Here is a 21,495-nt window from a genome sequence, read left to right on the forward strand (position 1 = left end):
ATATATATATATATATAGTGGAGGGGCCAGGTGTTAAAAGAGAAGGCAAGGGACTTCCACCTCTTTTCTAGCTAAGATTAATCAGGATAGAAAAAGATTTGCTATGATAACAAATTAATACCCAAATCTCAGTATCTTAATATCACAAAGGTTTATTTGTTGGTATCCCATCTAGAATATAGATGACTTCAGAGACACCCCCCCTGCAGGAGAAGAGAAACACATAAAGGTGGTAACTTGGATCTTAAATACCTCACTTCAAAATGATTCATGCCACTTGCATGGCCTTGATAACAATTAGTCACATGATCCATCCCAAATACAAATTAAATGAGACTCTTCCATATGTCTAAGAAGGAGAGAAGAGTCACACACTGGTGAACATGCACCATATCCATCATGATGTATGTGTAAGACCTCATCCTATTTCTATATCCCTTTCTGTTCTACTGAGACTTGTGATCTATCCTATTATATTCTGATAGCCCACCCATTAGTAAAACCCCTCTCTAACCCTGAAGCAGCTCAGCTGTCCCTCTGTTCTTACTCCTCTTAGTTGAGTATCACTGCTAAGCAGAGCATAAGTTGTAACCCTAGAGGGTAGATGGAGGGGACTTTGGTCCTGCCAACCAAACTGAGGTTCTAATTGCTTTCCATCCAACCCTTAAAATTACTTCATGAGATACTAATTATTGTTCCCACTTTATAGGTGAAGAAACTGCAATTTAGAAATGTGTGTAATTGTCCACGTGATACAGCTAGTAAGTGAAAAATTCTGAGCCAGAGTTTCATGTATTCATTCAGTTTTCAATAAATGTTCACTGAGTGTAACTTAGTATGTGGTCCTATACTCTGTACAGGTTGAGATGGTCATCTTTGTAGCTGAACAGTTCTAGATTCTAGGTGGGAAAAGGTACTTAACTGAACTATGTCTCAGTTTCCCCTTCTACAGACTAGTGGCAATTACACCACTAACTTTACAGGGCTAATGGAAGACTTTAATGAACTAGTCTATTGCACAATGCCTGCCTTATGATGAGCACTTAACAAGTAGTAGCTAGTGGGAGAACAAACCAATAAATATATTAGTACTGTGTAAGGGCTATGATGAAGGTAAATTCGGGATGTCACTGGAGCACAGAGCACAGAAACATAAATCACCTAGGGCACAGTATCTCACAGTGTGTGGTCACTGAGACACCTTCTGAAAGAAGAGTGACAGTTAACACGTTGAACACGATTGGAGAGTAAAGTGGGGAGGTCTTCTAAGCAGAGGAAGTAGATATACAAATCATCAAAGGCAAGAGAACATGCCACTGCCTGAATGAGACAAGGTGAGAGAATGACGGCTAGTGTACCAGAGTAACCAGAGGTAAAGCTGAAGTGCCAAGCCAGGCCACCCAGGACTCTGTATAGCCCCAAAGTTTATACAACAGACAAAAGGAGCCCCTGTAGTTTTGTTTTTTTGTTTTTTTTTCTTTAAAAACAAACAAACAAACAAACAAAACAGAATGCCTTTTTCAGGAAGGACATCCTAGTTGCAGCTTAGAAAATGGATTGGAGAAGGTGGACTGAGGCAGGGACAAAGCTACATATAGGAGGCCAGGTAGGAAGCTGCTAAAGAAGGCCAGGTGGGAATAAAGGATTCATCTCTTCTCTTAAGTCTTGTATTTCTTTTTCTGACATGTGAGCCAACATTTCTTAACTTGCCTGCATGTGAGTATTGGGAGAAAAGAACATTAAAAAATATCTACTTAAAACCCCTGTTCTAACAAACTTTTCCATAGAAGGCCAGATAGTACACATTTCCAGTTTTTTGAACTTTGTGGTCTCTGTTGCAACTATTCTATTTTATCATTGTAGCACAAAAGCAGTCATAGTGAATACATATAAGAATGTGGGCAGAAATGTTCCAGTAAAACTTTGGTTTTGGGCACAGAAATTTGTATTTTATACCATTTTCATGTGTCACAACATATTGCTCTTCTTTTTATTTTTTTGCAACCCTTAAAAATATATATATAAACCATTTTTAATTCACGGCTGCACAGAAAACAAGCAGTACAGGGCTGGATTTGATCCACAAGCTATAGTTGGCTGACTTCTGCCTTAGCATGTGCTTTGAAAATGGCAAACTTTCCATATTTTTAAGGGAAGAGTATTGTGATTACTGTTTGCTGCTGGTTAAATCTTATAGTATTTCATGGTTGTTGATCAAGCTTGCCATTTGTGCTATTTTTGAAATGACGTATTTCCTGTTTACCAGTGGGGTCTGGAATGTTCTACTTCTATCTCCATTTTTCATGCAAAATGGAGATAGAAGTAGAAAAATCTGCAGTTTTGTTGATGAAGTACTAGAGAAACTTGCAAGCACTAACCAAGCATAAGACACTTTCTAATCTTTTTTGCTATGTTCTTTAGAGAGGCAAATGGTGGATTTGAAAGGGCAGGAATGTTAAAGAAAATGAGCCAGTATTTGAATGTAGCCTCTCTTGGTTACTAGTTCAGTGACCTTCAGCAAGTTATATCAATTCTCTGCTTCACCTTTTCTTCCTTCCTTCCTTCCTTCATTCATTCATTTATTCAACAAATATTCCCTGAGCATCTACTATGTGCCAGGTACAATACAAAGCCACAAGGTTACACTAGTAAATTACATCATGTATCTGCCTTCAGGCTACAAAATTAAGGCAAAGGCTTATAATGTGATGAGGTTATTATGACAAGAAGAGAAGATGAAGCACTGATGGGGTGACAAAGGAAGGTCATATGTCCCAGATTTGGTGGTATACTAAAGACTCTTGGAAGGGAAGGACTCCTAAACTGACATCTGAAGGATGAGCAGATGTCAGTCAGGTGAAGAAGCAGGAGGATGTTCTATTCAAAGCAACTAACTTAGGTTAGGCTTCTAGACAAGAAAGTACATGTGGGAACCAGCAGTTAGCGTAATGGCTATGTCTCTGGACTCCCACGTAGTCGACCGCGGTTCGTGTCCCGGACCCGGTGGCTTAAAACTCACGCCGGGCGCGTGTGCGTGCATGCCCAAGATCCCGAGAGGAGAATGGAGGAGAAGGGATTGCGGCATGACCATCCCCCCTGGGGGGTGATTTCTTGCTTTCTGTCTCTATGTCTCTCTCTGTCTGTTTGGCGAGCGCACGTGCCCTACAGTGAAAATCTCTCAAAAAAAAAAAAAAAAAGTACGTGTGTTGGTGGGTGTGGTGAGAGATAAGACTAGAGGGGTAGGCAAGAAATGCACCATGGATGGTCTGTGACTTGGATGAGGCAATTTGAAGTTTAACCTGACAATGGGAGGTGACACTGGTGCATTTCAGCCAAAGGGTAGAGAACAGGTTGATGGGGAGCAAGACCCAGGGATACTAGACTGGAGGCTGCTTAAATGATCAATGAAACACAAGGGTAGCTTGACTTGGGAATTAAGCTGGGAAGGAGGCCACTTCAAGAACTTGTCTGGCATGAAATGAATAATGCCCAGTGATAGATTATAAGTTGAAAGTTAGAAAAAAAGGAAGGGTAAAGAATGAGTCATAGATTTTTAGGCTGAGAATCTGTGTGGAGAGTGGTACCATCCACACAGGGAAGATGGGAGAAGTTTGGGTGGGAAACAATGAGTTCATTTATAATAATACTGACCTTTGTTGGTTGATGTAAGTCTTAGAAATGTACGTGAAGCACCTGGAAGAGTACCTGGCATGTTGTGGGTGCCTGATAAATGCTGACTCTTATTCTTGTTTCACTTTTAAAAATCAATTTCAGGACCTATTTTGTTAAATCATAATGTTCTTTTACTGTTTAGTGTGAGCTCTTTAGAGTCACAAGAATTGTAGTTTTATTCACCGTACCGCACGTTTTCATGTGTGTTTCTTTCTCTCCTTCTCTTCTGCATGCTGCCTGGGGACTGGCTTCCTTGTGGTCAGCACCAATGGGCAGCGCCCAGGTGACCCCGGGGACTCCACTCTGCCTCCTCACCACAGGTGATCACCAGAGCCCTGGGCGGGTGGAAGGGGAGTGAGAGTGGCCCACATTCAGCTGGTCCTCCAGGCCAGATGCACCAGAGAGGAAATGGCAATCCTTCCACCCTATTCATCCACCCACTCAACCCACCAGCCATTCAGCTACCACTCATCCATACCTTCCTCCATCCATCCATCTACTTCTCCTTTCATCTATTCTACTAATGCTTACTGAGCACCTACTGTGCCAGGCACTGTGTTAGGTATTGTTAAAATGAGAAAAAAAAAATCCATTTGCTTTCCAGAAAGAGAGATAGCCATTAATCAGAAAAGTACACAAATATTTAGCTAGAATTGGTGCTACATAGTAGAGGTGTGTGGTGTTTGAAATAAGTGCACCTGGAGCTAAAAGAATGAGCTATGGTCTGGGGAAGAAGTCAGCCCAACAGGCCTGTGCTTAGGAAATGAGCAGATCTGACTGTGGTCTCAGGTCTACCATTTGTTGTCTGCAAGTCCTGAATCCTTGACAAGCCCCACTTTCCCTATCTGTTAAGTAGGAATGACAACATCTACCTCTTAGAATATACCATTTCATTTTAGATTCTCTGCACATGCAGAATCCTCTAGAGTTGTGTTCTGAAACTAAACAAAATAATAAATATCAAAGGAGCTGGTAGAGCTGTACCTAGTCTAGAGTAGATAATTGTTAGGAATAAGTGCCAACCTCTCTCCTCAAGCACATAGGTTAAGCTCATTTCACAAAAACACGTGATATTCTTCAAAGGTTAGTATGTAGAGTCTCCTCATGTCAGAGACTGATGCCTACAGGGAGGCCTAGAGATGAAAGACAGTCCACTAACCTAGAAATCTCTGCAGGGGTTCTTTCTGGTCAGTGGGAAACTTCTTGGAGATTTCAATCCCTTACCTGTCACCACTCTCAAATTCCTGGTCCAGCAATGACCTCTTGACTTCTTCTCCATTAGTCCATGAACAGTTATCATGGTAGAAAAGAGGGTACAGCAAACAGCAATGACACACATACAGCTACCAGGTACCTTTACAGTCCACTCTTATCTAGCCCTTTTCTTAAATTCAGAAACATTACTGTGAGTGAGTAATCTTAATCTGGGTTCTCTGGACACCTAGCCTGAGATGGAGATTCTTGAGCAAATTACTCAATGAAGGTTTTCTCAAAAGAAACAAAAGGAGAGAAATGAGATAGGACAGAGGACATAGCTAAGAGAAGATACAGAGATTACATCATCATCCTGGACTCAGGGTGGGCACTCTGGAGTGTGAATTGTACAGCAGGGTCAGTCCCACCTTGAGACAAGGGTGCCTACATGTGCACATTGGCTGTTGGCTCCCTCAGGGCTACATGACTTCTTGAGGAATGGGTTCCTAATGGTACTTCTCTAAGGTAGGCAGTATCTGTGAGTCCTTTGCAGCTAGCACCCATAACAGATGGAGAGTAGGTGCAGTATCCCAGTAAAGGAGATACTTTGTTGTTGCAAAGAGCTTCAACAGCATCCACCATGGCCCCTTTTTACCCTTGCCTTGTGTGACCATGACCCAATGTGTCACTGCCAACACCTCAGGGATCCCATCTTAGCTGCTCCCTGGGTATGTGACCTTATGTAAGTTACACAACTTTGTTTCACCAGCATAACTAATTATTACATTTACTTCACAGAGTCATATGAAAGATTGAATTGCATAATTCTAGAGAGTGTGCTGTGTAGTAGCACTTAGTAGGTCTTCACCAAGTGTCAACTCTGTCTTGTTACAGGCCCACCAACCTTGCCTTTCCTAAGGGAGGCAGGCATTGCAGATGGACACTGGAACGGACAGATGGACAGTGAGAGAATAGTGCCCACACACGTTTATAGAGAAACAGTGTTTCTCTGGAAAGTGCGAGCAGCTCCATTCTACTGGGCCATTGTTCTCTGGGTTCCATTCAAGTCAAGCAGTCAGATAATGTTTTCTTTAAACAGAGCCAATCCTATATCAGCACATTTGTTCTTACCTCTTGCCTTCTGAGGCTTCTGAATGTTCCAACTCTGACAGGTTTATTTCATTGTGTTCCATTTATTTCCACATGTTTCTCAGCTTTATTTGATGGGTGAGGTGCCTGTGAGTGTTTCTCTTTGAACAGGCTGTCCCTTTCAAAGGGTGTTTTGTTAATGTTCATCCCCTGGTAGCAATAATGGCTGATGTAAATAATAACTGCCCAGGTCTGAGTGATGGGGTTATTGGACTGGAAGCATAGGCAGCCTCTTTCCACATCAACACCAAATGAGAGCACCGCAGAGCTATGAGAGAGCAGGGATGGGCTGGCATTGGGAGTAAGCGGTGGCTGAGTTCAGCTTCCAGCTCTGTCACTTTCTGGCAAGGCGATTCTAGATAAGTTGGTTCTTTTCTCTGGACCTCGTTATCTTCAGCCAGAGGAGTTGAAATTACAATACTCACAGCCACAGTGAATCATGAGGACTAAGCATGTCACTTCTTTACCCAGCTAACTCAGCTGGTTCTTCAGGTCTCCCTGACTTTGCGGCCTGTCCTTCAAGGAATTTATGCGCGAGAGCAAAGTTTCTCAACCATAGCACTCTAGAGATCCAGGGCTGGGTAATTCTTTGCTTTGGGAGGGTGGAGGGTCCTCTCCTCTATATGTAGGATGTTTAATAGAATCCCTGGTAACTGTCCACTAGATGCCCATAGCACATCAACCCAGTTGTAACCACCATTCCAGACATTTCCAAATGTCCCCTAGCAGGGACAAAATTGCACCCCACTGAAAATTTCTACCAATGCAGCATTCAATAGAAATAGAATTTGAGCTATGAATATAATTCAAAATTGTTTAGACTCACATTAAAAAATGCAAAAAGAAACAAATGAAATTAATTTTAATAATGTCATTTATTTCACCCAATATATCCAAGCTATTGTCATTTTATTATATAATCAAGATTAAAAAGAAAGAAACTATGGATGAAAAGTATTTTACCTTTTTTTTGGATTAAGTCTTTGAAATTTAGTGTGTATTTTATACTTAAAATATTTTTCAATTAAGATGCTAAGTTTTAAATAGTTAAAATGAACTATCCTAAAAAATATGTATAATGAACAAACACTCTTTACACTGCTTCAGTTTTAAATTTAAATTAGTTGAAACAAAGTAAGTTTAAAATTCAGTTCCTTAGTCACGCTAGCCACATTTCAAATACTCAAAAAGCACATGTGGCACGGGACCAGCAGTTAGTGTAATGGCTATGTCACTGGACTCCCACTTAGTCGACCGTGGTTCTAGTCCTGGACCTGGTGGCTTAAACTCATGCCGGGTGCATGTGCATGTGTGCCCAAGATCCCGAGAGGAGAATGGAGAAGGGATTGCAGTGTGACCATCCCCCCTGGGGGGTGATTTCTCGCTTTCTATTGCCCTATAGCAAAAACCTCTCCAAATAAAGAAAAAAAAAATTTTAAAAAGCACATGTGGCTTAGCAGCTACCAGCTTGGACAATATAAATCTAGAGGTAAAAATGGTCTCTTTCAGGACCAGCATATGGCATAATGGTTATGTCGCTGGGCTTCCAAGTAGTCGACTGTGTGGTTCGAGTGCCCTATCTGGTGCTTAAAACTCACTTCGGCTGCAATTGTGTGTGTGTGTGCCCAAAATCCTGAGAGGAGAAGAGATTCCAATATGGCCATCCTCCCTGGTTTCAAGGAATTTATGCGCGAGAGCAAAGTTTCTCAACCATAGCACTCTAGAGATCCAGGGCTGGGTAATTCTTTGCTTTGGGAGGGTGGAGGGTCCTCTCCTCTATATGTAGGATGTTTAATAGAATCCCTGGTAACTGTCCACTAGATGCCCATAGCACATCAACCCAGTTGTAACCACCATTCCAGACATTTCCAAATGTCCCCTAGCAGGGACAAAATTGCACCCCACTGAAAATTTCTACCAATGCAGCATTCAATAGAAATAGAATTTGAGCTATGAATATAATTCAAAATTGTTTAGACTCACATTAAAAAATGCAAAAAGAAACAAATGAAATTAATTTTAATAATGTCATTTATTTCACCCAATATATCCAAGCTATTGTCATTTTATTATATAATCAAGATTAAAAAGAAAGAAACTATGGATGAAAAGTATTTTACCTTTTTTTTGGATTAAGTCTTTGAAATTTAGTGTGTATTTTATACTTAAAATATTTTTCAATTAAGATGCTAAGTTTTAAATAGTTAAAATGAACTATCCTAAAAAATATGTATAATGAACAAACACTCTTTACACTGCTTCAGTTTTAAATTTAAATTAGTTGAAACAAAGTAAGTTTAAAATTCAGTTCCTTAGTCACGCTAGCCACATTTCAAATACTCAAAAAGCACATGTGGCACGGGACCAGCAGTTAGTGTAATGGCTATGTCACTGGACTCCCACTTAGTCGACCGTGGTTCTAGTCCTGGACCTGGTGGCTTAAACTCATGCCGGGTGCATGTGCATGTGTGCCCAAGATCCCGAGAGGAGAATGGAGAAGGGATTGCAGTGTGACCATCCCCCCTGGGGGGTGATTTCTCGCTTTCTATTGCCCTATAGCAAAAACCTCTCCAAATAAAGAAAAAAAAAATTTTAAAAAGCACATGTGGCTTAGCAGCTACCAGCTTGGACAATATAAATCTAGAGGTAAAAATGGTCTCTTTCAGGACCAGCATATGGCATAATGGTTATGTCGCTGGGCTTCCAAGTAGTCGACTGTGTGGTTCGAGTGCCCTATCTGGTGCTTAAAACTCACTTCGGCTGCAATTGTGTGTGTGTGTGCCCAAAATCCTGAGAGGAGAAGAGATTCCAATATGGCCATCCTCCCTGGTGAGGTTATTTCTCACTTTCTGTCTCTCTGTCTCTTTGTGTCTCTCTGGCAAGCGCACATGCCCTGTAGCAAAAATCTCTCTAAATAAAAAAATTGTCTTTTATTTTTGTCCCTAGTTGAGGGGCAGAAGAGTATAGGCACAGAACAGAGGTTCAGTAAATGTTCAGTCCTTTCACTCATATCGTCCCATGCCTGAGAAGATATTTGGCAATGTCTAGAGATGTGTTTGGTTGTTACAATTGGGAGTGAGGGGTTACAGGCATCTGATGGATAGAGAACAGGGAAGCTTCCATTGAGAAAAATAAGATAAGAACCTCTCCTGGGTAGGACTGAGTATTTTCCTGTAGTGAGATACCTTGAGGCCGCAGTGGATACATGACTAGTTAGTTGGTGTGCCACCTGAGAGCACTCAGTATACCCTCCATCCACCACTGCTTCTATTCAGATCCCTCTTAGAGCTCAACCAGGGCTCCAAGGGGTGGACTGGACCTTTGGACCCAACAGGAGACTGACAGTGTCCAGTATGGAGGCCATAGTGGATGCACGGAAGGTCTTTGCCATGGGCACACCTGGATTGACTGCCTTGGCCACACCTGGATTGACTGCCTTGGCCATGTCTCGTGTCTGTTGCCCATTCCATAAGGAGAAGGACTTTGGGACAACCCTCATCTGGAGCCCAACTCTATTCCTTAAGACTTGGGAAACTTGAGCAAACTGCTCAGCATTTTTAAGCCTCTGTTTTCTCACCTATGAAATAATAAAGGTGAGTCCCTACACAGCCAGGTACAGTAATGGTGAGGGCCAGAAGATGCAATCTTAGCACAGCACAGAAGCATTGGCTACAACTCTCCTTCTTGTTTCTTTCTTTTGTGCATCTATACTGAAATGGTCCATATTTATATTTCTGGCAATTTTTTAGGCTGGAGCTTCGCTGCAGTGACAAGATTCAGGCCATAATATACTCTCTGGGAATACTTTGTAACTGTCCCTAAAGCAACTTTCCCAGGATGACTTGTAAATTCCGGACCAGAATAGAAAGTGTTTCAGCCTTTGGATCAAGACTGTGTGTTGAGGGCCAGCAGGTGGTTGGACCCCCATGGCCAACCAAAGTTTGAGTCTTGGAATTGGCAACTCTTTCTTTTTGTTTTCTCTCTCTTGTCAAATTAAGAAATAAATAATAACAAATAAAACTAAATAAATAAGTAATTATTTTTTTAAAAAGACTATGTGTGTTGAAAGAAAATGGGGAAGTAGAACAATAGCTTCCCTAAGATCATTCCTTGGACTTTCAGGCTTAGACACCCTGGTGTCTCAGCAGCTCTTATAGGAAGCTTGTGCCTTCTGATGGAGATTGACAGACAGTGGTAGAATAGGAGCTACCGGCAGTAAAACGAAGTGAAATTCCAAACTGAACATCTGAACGTCTTCCTTTCCCCACCATGTTGGACAATGCTTGGTGGGGAAAGGAAGACAAGTGGTAAGGGTGGGGGACTTGCTGGAGACAGGTGGCAGCACCTGAAGGACAAGGACATAGGGGTGCACAGAAAGATGATGAACAGAACAATGAAACAGCAAATATTTGCTATATATTTTCTGTATGCTATGGTATGTGCTGAATCATGTTATTAACTTATTTAAACTTCCCAGCAACTCTGTTAAGTAGGGTGTATTAGAATTCTCATTTTACAGATGAGGCAACTGATGCACAGATGGTTGAAAATCATGCAACTTGGGACTTATGAAGCTAAGATTTGAACCCAAGTCTCTCTAGAGAGTTTGTAATCTTACCAACCATGCTCCGTGTTCATGGCTACCCTTAATGAACACCTATTATGAGCCAAGAACTGGGAAATGCTATTGTAAAGAGGTTCAGGACCATATCTCAGAAGCCACTTACCTCAACGGCTGTGGGACTTTGAGCCACACCATTGCCAGTTGTTGAGAGGAATGAGTGAGATTATATACTATGTTATCTTAGACTTATGATATCCTTATTATGATCCTAGACCCATTTTACAGAGGAGGACACCAGTCTGGAGAGGAGGTGGCAGGCAAGCTGACCAATGGTGAGGCTCAGGAAGGTGGCTGGGACAGAAGAGTGGGTCCTGAAAAACAAGAGAGCTGACCAGACCTCAGGCTAGGGGCACCAAAGTGTGAAACAGGATTCACAGATCAGGGCTTATTAGGAAACTGGAATATAAGGTGGGAGGCTAGACATAGTAGCACCATACCCCAGCTGCTGTGATGGTCCAAGGCAAGAACAGGACTGAGGGCTGGGGTAGGTGACACAATGCAGAGGTCCTGAAACTTTGGCCTGGGTGTCCCTCAGACCCCTTACCCAAGGCCTTAGCTGACCCTAGAGCAACATGCAGGCATGAACTGTGCCTGCAGATGAGGACAGAGACCACAGCTGGAGGCCTGGGATGCAGGAGACATCCAGGAGCCAGACTGGTCACTGCAGAGGACCCGCCTCAGCCCTTTGGCCTGCTCATGTGGTTGCAGGACTGACCACAGAGTATGGGAGGGGTCTAGCACTAGATCAAGGGAGCTAGATACTGTCCTTGTCTTAAAACAGACATTCAGAGCTTGATAGACAAGAGCAACTGCCACGTCATTCTGACTACCATGTTCTGTCCCAGTCTCCTCGCTGAATCAACAGACTTTAGCAGAAGAAGAAAGTGTCTTTCTGGAATGCTATATCCCCTGTGGGATGTTGCCCCATAGATACATGTCCTGCAAAACAAACATCAAGCATCTAGGCCCAATAACAGCACAGATAATGGGGTACCTCTGCACAATACCGGAGACATGTGGGAGCTCCAGGGTTTGGATTTTAGGACACCCTGAATATGCAGACACACCTATAGCTGGGCCTAGATCCTGGCTGGCTAGAAGACTGAGGTATGGGTGAATTATCGCATAGTAAGACCCTATCAAAGGAGGATACCTGCCTTTTGAAGGAAGAGAGGGAACAAAAGAAGGAAAAAAGTAAGGGAGACAGAGAAGGAGGGAGGAAGGAAGGAAGAAAAGCCTGTAAGCAGGGAGCATATATGACCCAGAGCCTCACTGCCTCTTTTTCTCTCCTGGGATATTCTCCTTAAACCAAGGAGAAATCAGTCTTCAGCCTTTTATCCAATCTGATTCAGATTCAGAAATGGGGCCTCATTTTTGCCTTCTGTCTCTCCCTGTCTTCAATATCCAATTTGTCACCAAATCTAACTTATACTGCTTCTGAAATCCCTCTCGAATCTCTTCCTCCATCTTCCTTACTGCTATTCACTCATGTGTGAGACTCAAAAAGTCTTGCTTGGATTAGTGTCACAACTTCCAAACTGGCCTCGCTGTCTTCACATTAGTCCCCTTGCAATGTGTACTCCCCACTGAAGCAGAGCGATCATCCACAAATAAGTGAATGGTCCTGATTAAAATGCTCCCAAGGCTCCTCTAGTGCTTTGCCTGAGTCAAAGTTCACTTGCTCGGAATAGTCTGTGTCCTTTCTCCACCTCCCTAACTTTATTTCCTCCTTAACTTCCTGTGCCCCATTCACACTGATATGCAAGTTGTACCTGCCTTCTCCCACCCTGCCCCTTGCTGAGATGGTTTCCCCCATGGTGTGCCTTACTCACCCTCTTGGATCAAACAAAACTTTGATTGCTGCAAAGTTTTCTCTGATCCCAACAACCTCAGGATGCACCTGGAGGAGATGGCCAACTGACCAGGACAATCAATATGGAGACCTCCCTCCCCCAGCCCAAGTGAGGGTTCGTTTTGAACTTGGCTCATGTTCGCAGTAGAAGACATTGTCTTCATTTGGTTTCTCTCGGATGCTCTCCATGTGCCCGGTACAATTACAGTGTTCATTCACTTGGCCTGTGGCATGAATGGTCTAACTAGTGAGCAGATGGCTAGCATTAATAGAGCATGTGCTAGGTATTCTATACTCACCCCTGGCCCACCTTCTGCCTTCACCCTGTGGTAGTTCAATTACCTCACTCTGCTCACCTTTTACCATTTGTCAGGCAGATTATTAGCCACTGAGCACTGGTTTTTAGTCCAGTGTTTGAACTCCCTGCAGCCCCATCTGCCAAGCTTCCTGAAGTCTGATTTTCCAGAGCCTTTGAATCTGTAGGGACTAGTCCTACTGAGCCCCATGTCTGTCATGGTTTTGATGGTGCTAGCTTAGAAGGTCAGACTGGTGGTAGGAGGCACAGCAGTCACAGGGAAGTTTGAGTCACTTGGGATTTAGAGTGTGTTGGTGAGCCCTGCCTCAGCACTCCCACGGTTCCAGGCCTCTGCTGTCTACCCTCATGCGTTCCCATCTATCCTCTGGAGAGGGAAATAGAAGAGCTTTTAGTATAGAACACAATGATTCAATGTTTCTACTTCCAAAAGCCAAGGGGCAAAGGCTAGAAGAAAGAAAACATGTTCATGGTGGATTTGGCTGGGATCACAGCAATCAATGCTGTGCTTGCAGCTGGTTTTATTACCCTCGTTTGAGCTCGGGTTAGTTGCGCTAATCTGAATTCCATGCTGTGTGTTTATGGGCTCCTCTCTCTGATCCTGCACATGCTTCCACTAATCCTCCCTATAGATTTCTTACTCTCCCTCTCCCACGCACCCTCTCTCCTTCCCAGGCACTCTGTTGCTTGCTGCAAGCCACACATTGCGGAGACATGATTGGAACAAAGCTGCCCCAGCCAGGCAGATTTTCGCTTCTCTTTTCCCTTCCTGTCTTTTTGAATCAGGTAACATGGTCTCGCCTCAGAGGATCAATTTGACCAGTGTTAACTGGAGATAAATGAGTCACATTTCTGAGAGAGAGCCTTGGGGTGCCCTGGCCTTGGGGTGTCCTAGTTCAGACAAAGGAAACCAGGACATACTGCTCTTCCAGAAGCCCTTATTCTTCTCAGTCCACAAACAAGCAGGAGTCTCCCATCCTTCTTCCTACATGCCATCCATTGTCCCTGACACCTGTTAGCCTTTGCACTTTACTTAGTGAAATGCTGAGATCTTCCTCCTGTTTGTAACCTGTTCCCAAGCTGATTGGATCGTGACTCAACTTAACTCAGCACCATTCATTGAATGGCCCTTGCCCCCAGATATATGACATTGCACCCCCCAGTACCTGTGAGTGTGCCCTTATTTAGAAAAAAGGTCTTTGCAAATGTAATGGGATAAAGTCAGAAGGGAAAACCATGATCCATCCTGTCCTTATAAGAAAAGGAAACATTATGTGAAGACAGAGACACAGAGAACCCCCACGGACGACACCGACAGACATTGAGCGCCATGTCTGTGAACCAAGAAACACCAGGGATAGCAAACCACCAGAAGCTGGGAAGAGTCAAGGAGGATCTACTCAGACTCTCAGAGGGAGCATACTGTAACTTGATTTTGAATTTCTATCCTCCAGAATGATGAGAGAATACATTTCTGTTGTTGTAAGCCTCCCAGTTTTTGGGAGTTTGTCACAACAGCCCTAGGAAACTAACACACTTGGAAACACAGTGATCCTGAGTGTTGAGCAATGGATGGCAGCCAAGATGCGGGAACTGTGCCATTTCAGGAAGCAGACCTCCAGGAGCTGTTCAGACTCCGGGGAATCTCGTTGGCTGCCCCTCCTGCCCTGGCTGTCCCCTTGTTTGCTATACTCTACGTCTGGCCCAGGCTGGCCTCCATACTGTGGCTCTGATCTTCTCTGTTTTGAGTTAGTATCTGCTTTTTGTTTGAATAGTCTTAGCACCTGCTGCTGGGCATACCCTGGCCTGGGCTTTTGCCTCACAACTAGGCTACATTGACCTGTTCTTTGTGTCCTGGGATTATATGACCTGTAGACTGCCCCTGGTTGGCTTTTGTACTGTTCCTTACACTGACTGCTCCAAGAAGGCTTCCCTTGCCCCATGGCTGCCTTGGAACTGCTCTGAACGACACAAGAAGAATTGCAATCAGTTCAGTGTGACCACACACTGTCTCATACTGGCTGTCTGGGGAAGTCCTGAGGGACTGTCCTTTTGCCGCAGGGCATCCTAAAGAGTGTGCGTTCTCCTCTATTACATCTGCTCTTCAGACTAAACCCATAATCCCCAGTGCAGGTCGTGAGTACTCCTTCTGTGGCAGCTAAACAGCTTTGAGCCTCTAGGGTTCCAGGCTCAGTGTACAAATGCCTGCAAGCAAGGAGCCAGTGCTGTCAGCATGGAGCTGACTCAGCCTATTTGTCCTCATCAGCAGCCTCCTCTAGACCACAGGGAGTCTGGTAGGAGGGGGAGCAAGGAGGCCCTTGGAGGGTTTCTGAGATGCCTGCTGTGAGTTCCAAACCATTGATGACATGGACATCAAGTCTATAGTGCAGACTTGGCTAAGGAGAGCCATGTGTTCCCTTTTCTGGACATACCTCTGTGTTAGTGCCCATCACACAGAGCTTTGATTTTCAGTTTGCATACTTCTCTCTCCCACTAAGTAATGAGCTACAGGATAACAGGGTTGTCCCCGTTATCTGCCATGCCCCGTACCTTGCTGTGCCCACTCTCATTATTATTATAATCCTAGCATAGCTCATGTTAGCCGGTGTCCAGGGTTTTTCTTCTGTGGCCAAAAGCTGACTTAATGACATTGAGGCCAAGATAATGGGTATAGTCTATTAGAGGTTACTTGGTTTTATCCAATTCCATGGCAATGGGCTAACGTTAATTTCTAGCCAAAGTCTAAGCACAGCTCCATGGATGCAGACTGACCTGACCTCTGGAATACTCTTAAACCCAAGTGGCATACTGACTCCTGAGTCCTGCTTTAGATATTTTTTTTTTCTTTTTTTGAGAGGTTTTTGCTATAGGGCACGTGCACTCGCCAGAAAGACAGAGAGGACAGAAAGCGAGAAATCACCCCCCCCAGAGGGATGGCCATGCCACAATCCCTTCTCCTCCATTCTCCTCTCAGGATCTTGGGCATGCACATACACGCACCCAGCATGAGTTTAAGCCACCAGGTCCAGGACTCGAACTGCAGTATACTACCTGGGAGTCCAGTGACATAGCCATTACACTAACTGCTGGTCCCTCCTGCTTTAGATTTGACCCCTACCCTCAACCATATCCTGTCTGTTAAGCTTACTGTGGCCTAACCCAGTTTACAAAATGTGTTCTATTCCTGGTTTCTTAGACAACTTCATATTCAACTCTAGTCATAACTAAGGGTTCTAGTCTAGTCACAGATTAAATTGTCTCTCTTACCTCAACTGTGGCTGTGCTCAGTGGGTAGGCCTCTCCTGGGCACAAATGGCAACAACCGAGGTGTGAAGGGAGTTCCAGCTTGCTAATGGAGAAGCCCTTAAAAAGCCTTGCCTTACCAGAGTTCTGTCGATAATGACATTGTCTGGCAACAGTTGGGCATGACTACTCTTAAATAGGTCTGGTAAATTGGAATGGATGAGAACACATTTTGGAATACAGGTGGTTTATTATACTCAGAAGAGATTCTCCATGAAGGTCTCACATAGTCATCTTTCCTAGTGTGGGAAACATTATTTGACCTACACAGAGTATTCTCTGTGTAAAATAATGTCCCCCTGGAAACACAGATTTAGGAGATGCATGGGACCAAGCAGAATCAGCACTTGAGGAACAATTTATTTGAGTGGCCAGAGTGCTTTCAAACAATCAATTAAAGCTATTCCCATCTCACAGGGTGCTAACCTCCATTTAAGGCTGAAAAGGAGGGCAACTACTGTCAGCAGTATTTAGCAGTTTTCATTCTACAGGCTGTGATGAAGTCAATTCTACCCTCTTAGGACTGGCGGGGAAATAGTGAGGGAGTTTGGGATATTCGAAATGTGTATCTTCTTTCAGCTTAACTCACATGTATTAAATAGTTTCCCACAAAAAGGGTATCTTTTAAAATCCTGCATCTCTGTAGTGCTTTTCAGCCACTTGACATTGACTCCAAGTTAAACCTTGGCTAAAAGTAATTACTGCCATAAGATGAATTGAGGCAATTTATTTATTTCTTCAGAAGCATCGTAGGTGATGTCACTGAGAAGAATGATGGAATAATCTTTCTCAAGTACTCCATTATCAACCAAATCTAGTGAGGCAGGCACCATTCTGAGGTGTGGGGGAGGTAGTCAGCAATTTTAAAAATTAGTTACTATAAGATTAGAGTATTGGGCATACAGCAGAAAACAGAATCTAAATTTGATCAAGACTTATCTCCCTATGGAATTATATGACATGCTTTGGTTGCTAAATATCAAGGAAGGTATTCTAGAAAAAATCCAGAGATTAATAATCAAACTAAATTCAATGTAATAAGGGCTTGGAGATGGTGGTTCATATACAAGGAAGTGAAAAGGATGAGGAAATTTTAAGTTAAAAAGGTCAAGTTTAAATATCACTTGAGCAAAGTTTGTATAATTTGGTCCATATAACAAAATTCACTTGACACTTCCATCAATCTCTCAGATATTATTGTAGAATATGATATGTTGGTGGGAAGGCATGAGGGGAGCTAATCTCCAAGAAAAGCAGGTATATAATGGAACTGTATGATACAGCAGGTGGCAAACTCAGCAGGACAGAGTCTAGATCTCCTAAATCCTAGTCTATGCCTTTCTTCCAGATACTGGAGGAAAATTTCTTTGCTGAGCAATCTCTCTCCCTATTTGTTAGAGAGATGGTAGAACATTATAGTAGTTTAAAGAGAATAAATTCTGTACCAGAATGCATTTCTCAGCTCCACTGCTTCTTACTCTTACTTTCTTTGGGTCTCAGTTTCTCTATCTTTGAAATGAATACTATGAAAGCACCTACTGTATAGGGCTATAGTGGGGATTAAGAGATAATATATTGAGTGATTGGGAGAGTCATGATGCATTTTTGCATAGAAAAGCATAGAAAAATACATCATGTGCTAAATATCAAGGAAGGTATTCTAGAAAAAATCCAGAGATTAATAATCAAACTAAATTCAATGTAATAAGGGCTTGGAGATGGTGGTTCATATACAAGGAAGTGAAAAGGATGAGGAAATTTTAAGTTAAAAAGGTCAAGTTTAAATATCACTTGAGCAAAGTTTGTATAATTTGGTCCATATAACAAAATTCACTTGACACTTCCATCAATCTCTCAGATATTATTGTAGAATATGATATGTTGGTGGGAAGGCATGAGGGGAGCTAATCTCCAAGAAAAGCAGGTATATAATGGAACTGTATGATACAGCAGGTGGCAAACTCAGCAGGACAGAGTCTAGATCTCCTAAATCCTAGTCTATGCCTTTCTTCCAGATACTGGAGGAAAATTTCTTTGCTGAGCAATCTCTCTCCCTATTTGTTAGAGAGATGGTAGAACATTATAGTAGTTTAAAGAGAATAAATTCTGTACCAGAATGCATTTCTCAGCTCCACTGCTTCTTACTCTTACTTTCTTTGGGTCTCAGTTTCTCTATCTTTGAAATGAATACTATGAAAGCACCTACTGTATAGGGCTATAGTGGGGATTAAGAGATAATATATTGAGTGATTGGGAGAGTCATGATGCATTTTTGCATAGAAAAGCATAGAAAAATACATCATGACTTTCCCAGTGACCTAATAACTGAAGGGCTTAAAGAGAAGACTGAATCATAGTGAAAGTCCTAAATAGGAATTAAGTCTTACATTGTTAATCACATTACTGTTTCACATGTGGTCAGCTATCCTGACCTGTTGCCCTCTTCTGGAAATAGTTTAATTACCTGACTGTCCTAAATGCCAGCCACAATTTCTTCATTGTGTCTTTGATTTTACTAAAATTGAGACATAGCTCTGGATGTTCCTTCTTGATTTACAAACCCAGGCAGTTCTCTGAAGTGGTAAGGAGATGAGCCTAGCATCACTTGTTTGTAAGGAGCTCCTGATGACCCTTGGCCCATCTGGTCTCACATTTATCCTTTAGTTTTGCCCCTCTCTGCTGGGACATGCAGGCCACTCACTATAGGCTGTGCTTCTTGGATTTCCATGCCAACTGGCTTCAGTGTTTGGCCAGTGGAAGACATGAACTAGAGATGCCAATACAAGAGGAAGAGAGATTTTTCCTTCTTGCCTCAGGCTCCTTCTTTGCCAGTGATTGTATCTTTTCTGACTCCAATGCCCAACTGGCCTTCTGGAACTTGATCTTCTGTTGGGTGATCTGACCTCAGAGACCTCATTAGGTCTCTGACCCTACCACCTCTTTTTGTTTCTCCAGTATGGACTGGATAGTGGCTTCCTGACATTGCTGCCCCCTGTTTTACCATCTCCTTCTGTTCTCCATGGACAAATTCTCTAGTAAATTTGCTCCATTTTAAATGCTTGGACTGGTTTCCCTTTTCCTGGTTGAGTGCTGACTGATGTGAAAACTGTGCTGGTTTCTAGTGATTATTTGTTCCTTTTTAAAACAATAAGAGGGAAAATCTGGTAATCATTCAGTCTATATATTTTTTTCTTTGTATCAACAACATTGCACTTACTAGTAGTAGTCTAGATATTTTACAGTACTCTGATTTTACTAGTGTAAAATATCTGGAATATGCATTTTTCATTAAAAAAAAATAAAAGTCAGCAACAGCATTTGTTTCTCCCCAGGCTTCTCGCACCCCTCCTGTTTGCTACAATTTCAGTCCTCAAAGACTGCCAAAGTAGTTCATGATCACAATTACAAATACTCTCAATGCCTTGGGATGCAATTTGTAAAGTCTAGAGGCTTGAATCTAATGAAGTAGCCAGATGCTCTCCTACCAACTTCTTTCCTTTCTTGGACTTCAGTTCCTTCTTAAAAATAGCCTACCATTCTAAGAATTGACTCTCAGCAAAATCGAGAAGGTGTATAGTGCGTACCTGACTTGAGAAGAGTTGGAAAGTTGCCTAGCTTCCTCTTCTTTTCCCTGTTGTCTCCTCTTGGCAAAACCCCTATAATCAGAAATGCTTGTGATGCTTAAAACCTTCATTGGCATAGAAGCAGAAGCTCAGAGTCAGGGTTTCAAAGGTTTTCTCTACTGGGTGCCAGATACTTGCAAGCCAGAGTAAAGACAGAGAGACTCTTCAACAAAAGAAATCGTTAAGTAGATGGGGGTAAACTGCCAGCACAGTAAGATTCAGCTCAGATAAGCCATGCTGGGGATAATCTGTCCTTGGATAGCTGAGTGGTGTCCGTGTTTTAAAGAGTGCAGCTTTTAAGATTTGTGTCCCTGAAAGCCAACTTCCTTTCTTTACCATCAGCCATGATCACCAGCATGGGTTATGCATCCACTGTGATTTGCTTGGTTTGATCAATTGTAATTAGATGTTCTTTATCTGTGACTTCTATTTTTGCTCCACATCTTTACAGGGAAAATTTTCCAAAGTAAAGCTATAGATTTGGGCTTGTCACCAGTGAGAGTAGTTTGAGAATGAATCATTAATCCCTTATTGCCAATTTATGTTATTGTGGCCAGTAAGTCATCTAGACCTAAGACTGATACAGGCCTTACCTAATTGTTCTGGAGGCTCTACCTGCCATTACCCCAAGGACTGGATGGACTTAGGCAGCAGGTCATAAGGGTTGCCCATCCTCTGGCACACACCGTTCAAAAACACATTAAAACCCTACTACTACCACCCTGGAACCAGTTTCAAGATCATTTCATCATTATGCCACATGTATGAACAGTTCCTCAGAGTTTATCAAGCATTTTCACCTACCTTTTATATTTGATCCTTAGAAAAACCCCATGAACTTGGCATTTCTTCCCTATTTAACAAGTGAGGATATCAAATCACACTGTGGTTAATATATTTGACTGAGGCCACCCAACCAGGTAGAGATGGTATCTGGATGCAAGTTCTCATATTTCTGATTTGAGACCACTTTTGACCAATCTCATGAAACTATAGCATCTCAAAATCAAGAGGAATAGGAAAGTTATGTGGTCCTTTCTGTTTAATGGAAAGTACACTACGATCCCAGACAGCTCCTTCCATGGTGACACCTGCTTCTGCTTTTTTTTGGGTAACTTGGAAAAGGAAAGGGATGAGATAAGATACATCCCATGGGAGATCCATGGCTCAAAAGATAACATAATTTCTCTCACCAAGAGCAGGGACATCACTAAAATTAAGGGATGCTGAGCTGAGGTGGAGAAGTAACCTTGGTAGCTAGAGAAGAAAGGTCAGTGTGCCATGAACATGAGATATTGAGGACTTGGTTAAGCATCCTGGAATGCCAAGGAAGTGATAATAGGCAGAGACAGAGTGAGCAGGTAAAAGGTGGAACTAACTTTGAAACAAGGCTTAGAACCATGACTGTTTATCTCTTCTCTATGCATCATGAAGCTGCATTAAGAGCACCTGGCTTTAACCTTAGCTGGATAGTTCTTTCATATTAAAACTTGATCTTGTGTTAACCCCTAATCTACCCTTCATCACTTCTTCCCACTGATATTAGCTCTGACCATTGAAATTAAAGGTACCAAATCCATTTCAACTATTTGGAGGCAAGAATTGGGTCTCATCCAAATCTTCTTGTCACTAAACTAAACAACGTGTGATTCTGACTGACACACCTTTTAAGTCATTGATTCCCTGGACTTCCACATGCACCTGAATCACATAGAGATATTGATAAAATGCAGTTGCCAGTTTCAGTAAGTCCAGGGTTGGATTC

At 42.6% G+C, this 21,495-nt stretch overlaps 1 protein-coding gene across 1 annotated transcript in view; it reads left to right on the top strand.

Moving 5' to 3' along the window:
* PTPRT (protein tyrosine phosphatase receptor type T) overlaps positions 1–21,495 on the top strand; it is a 1,472,724-nt gene that overhangs the window by 1,263,678 nt on the left and 187,551 nt on the right. Inside the window, exon 15 of the mRNA XM_006147596.1 lies at positions 3,936–3,992. Within this exon, the coding sequence (XP_006147658.1) occupies positions 3,936–3,992 (57 nt within the window). The remainder of the gene's footprint in view (positions 1–3,935; positions 3,993–21,495) is intronic.

The sequence above is a fragment of the Tupaia chinensis genome, unplaced genomic scaffold, assembly GCF_000334495.1.
Source record: "Tupaia chinensis unplaced genomic scaffold, TupChi_1.0 Scaffold000216_1, whole genome shotgun sequence".
NCBI classification, from domain to species: Eukaryota; Metazoa; Chordata; class Mammalia; order Scandentia; family Tupaiidae; genus Tupaia; species Tupaia belangeri.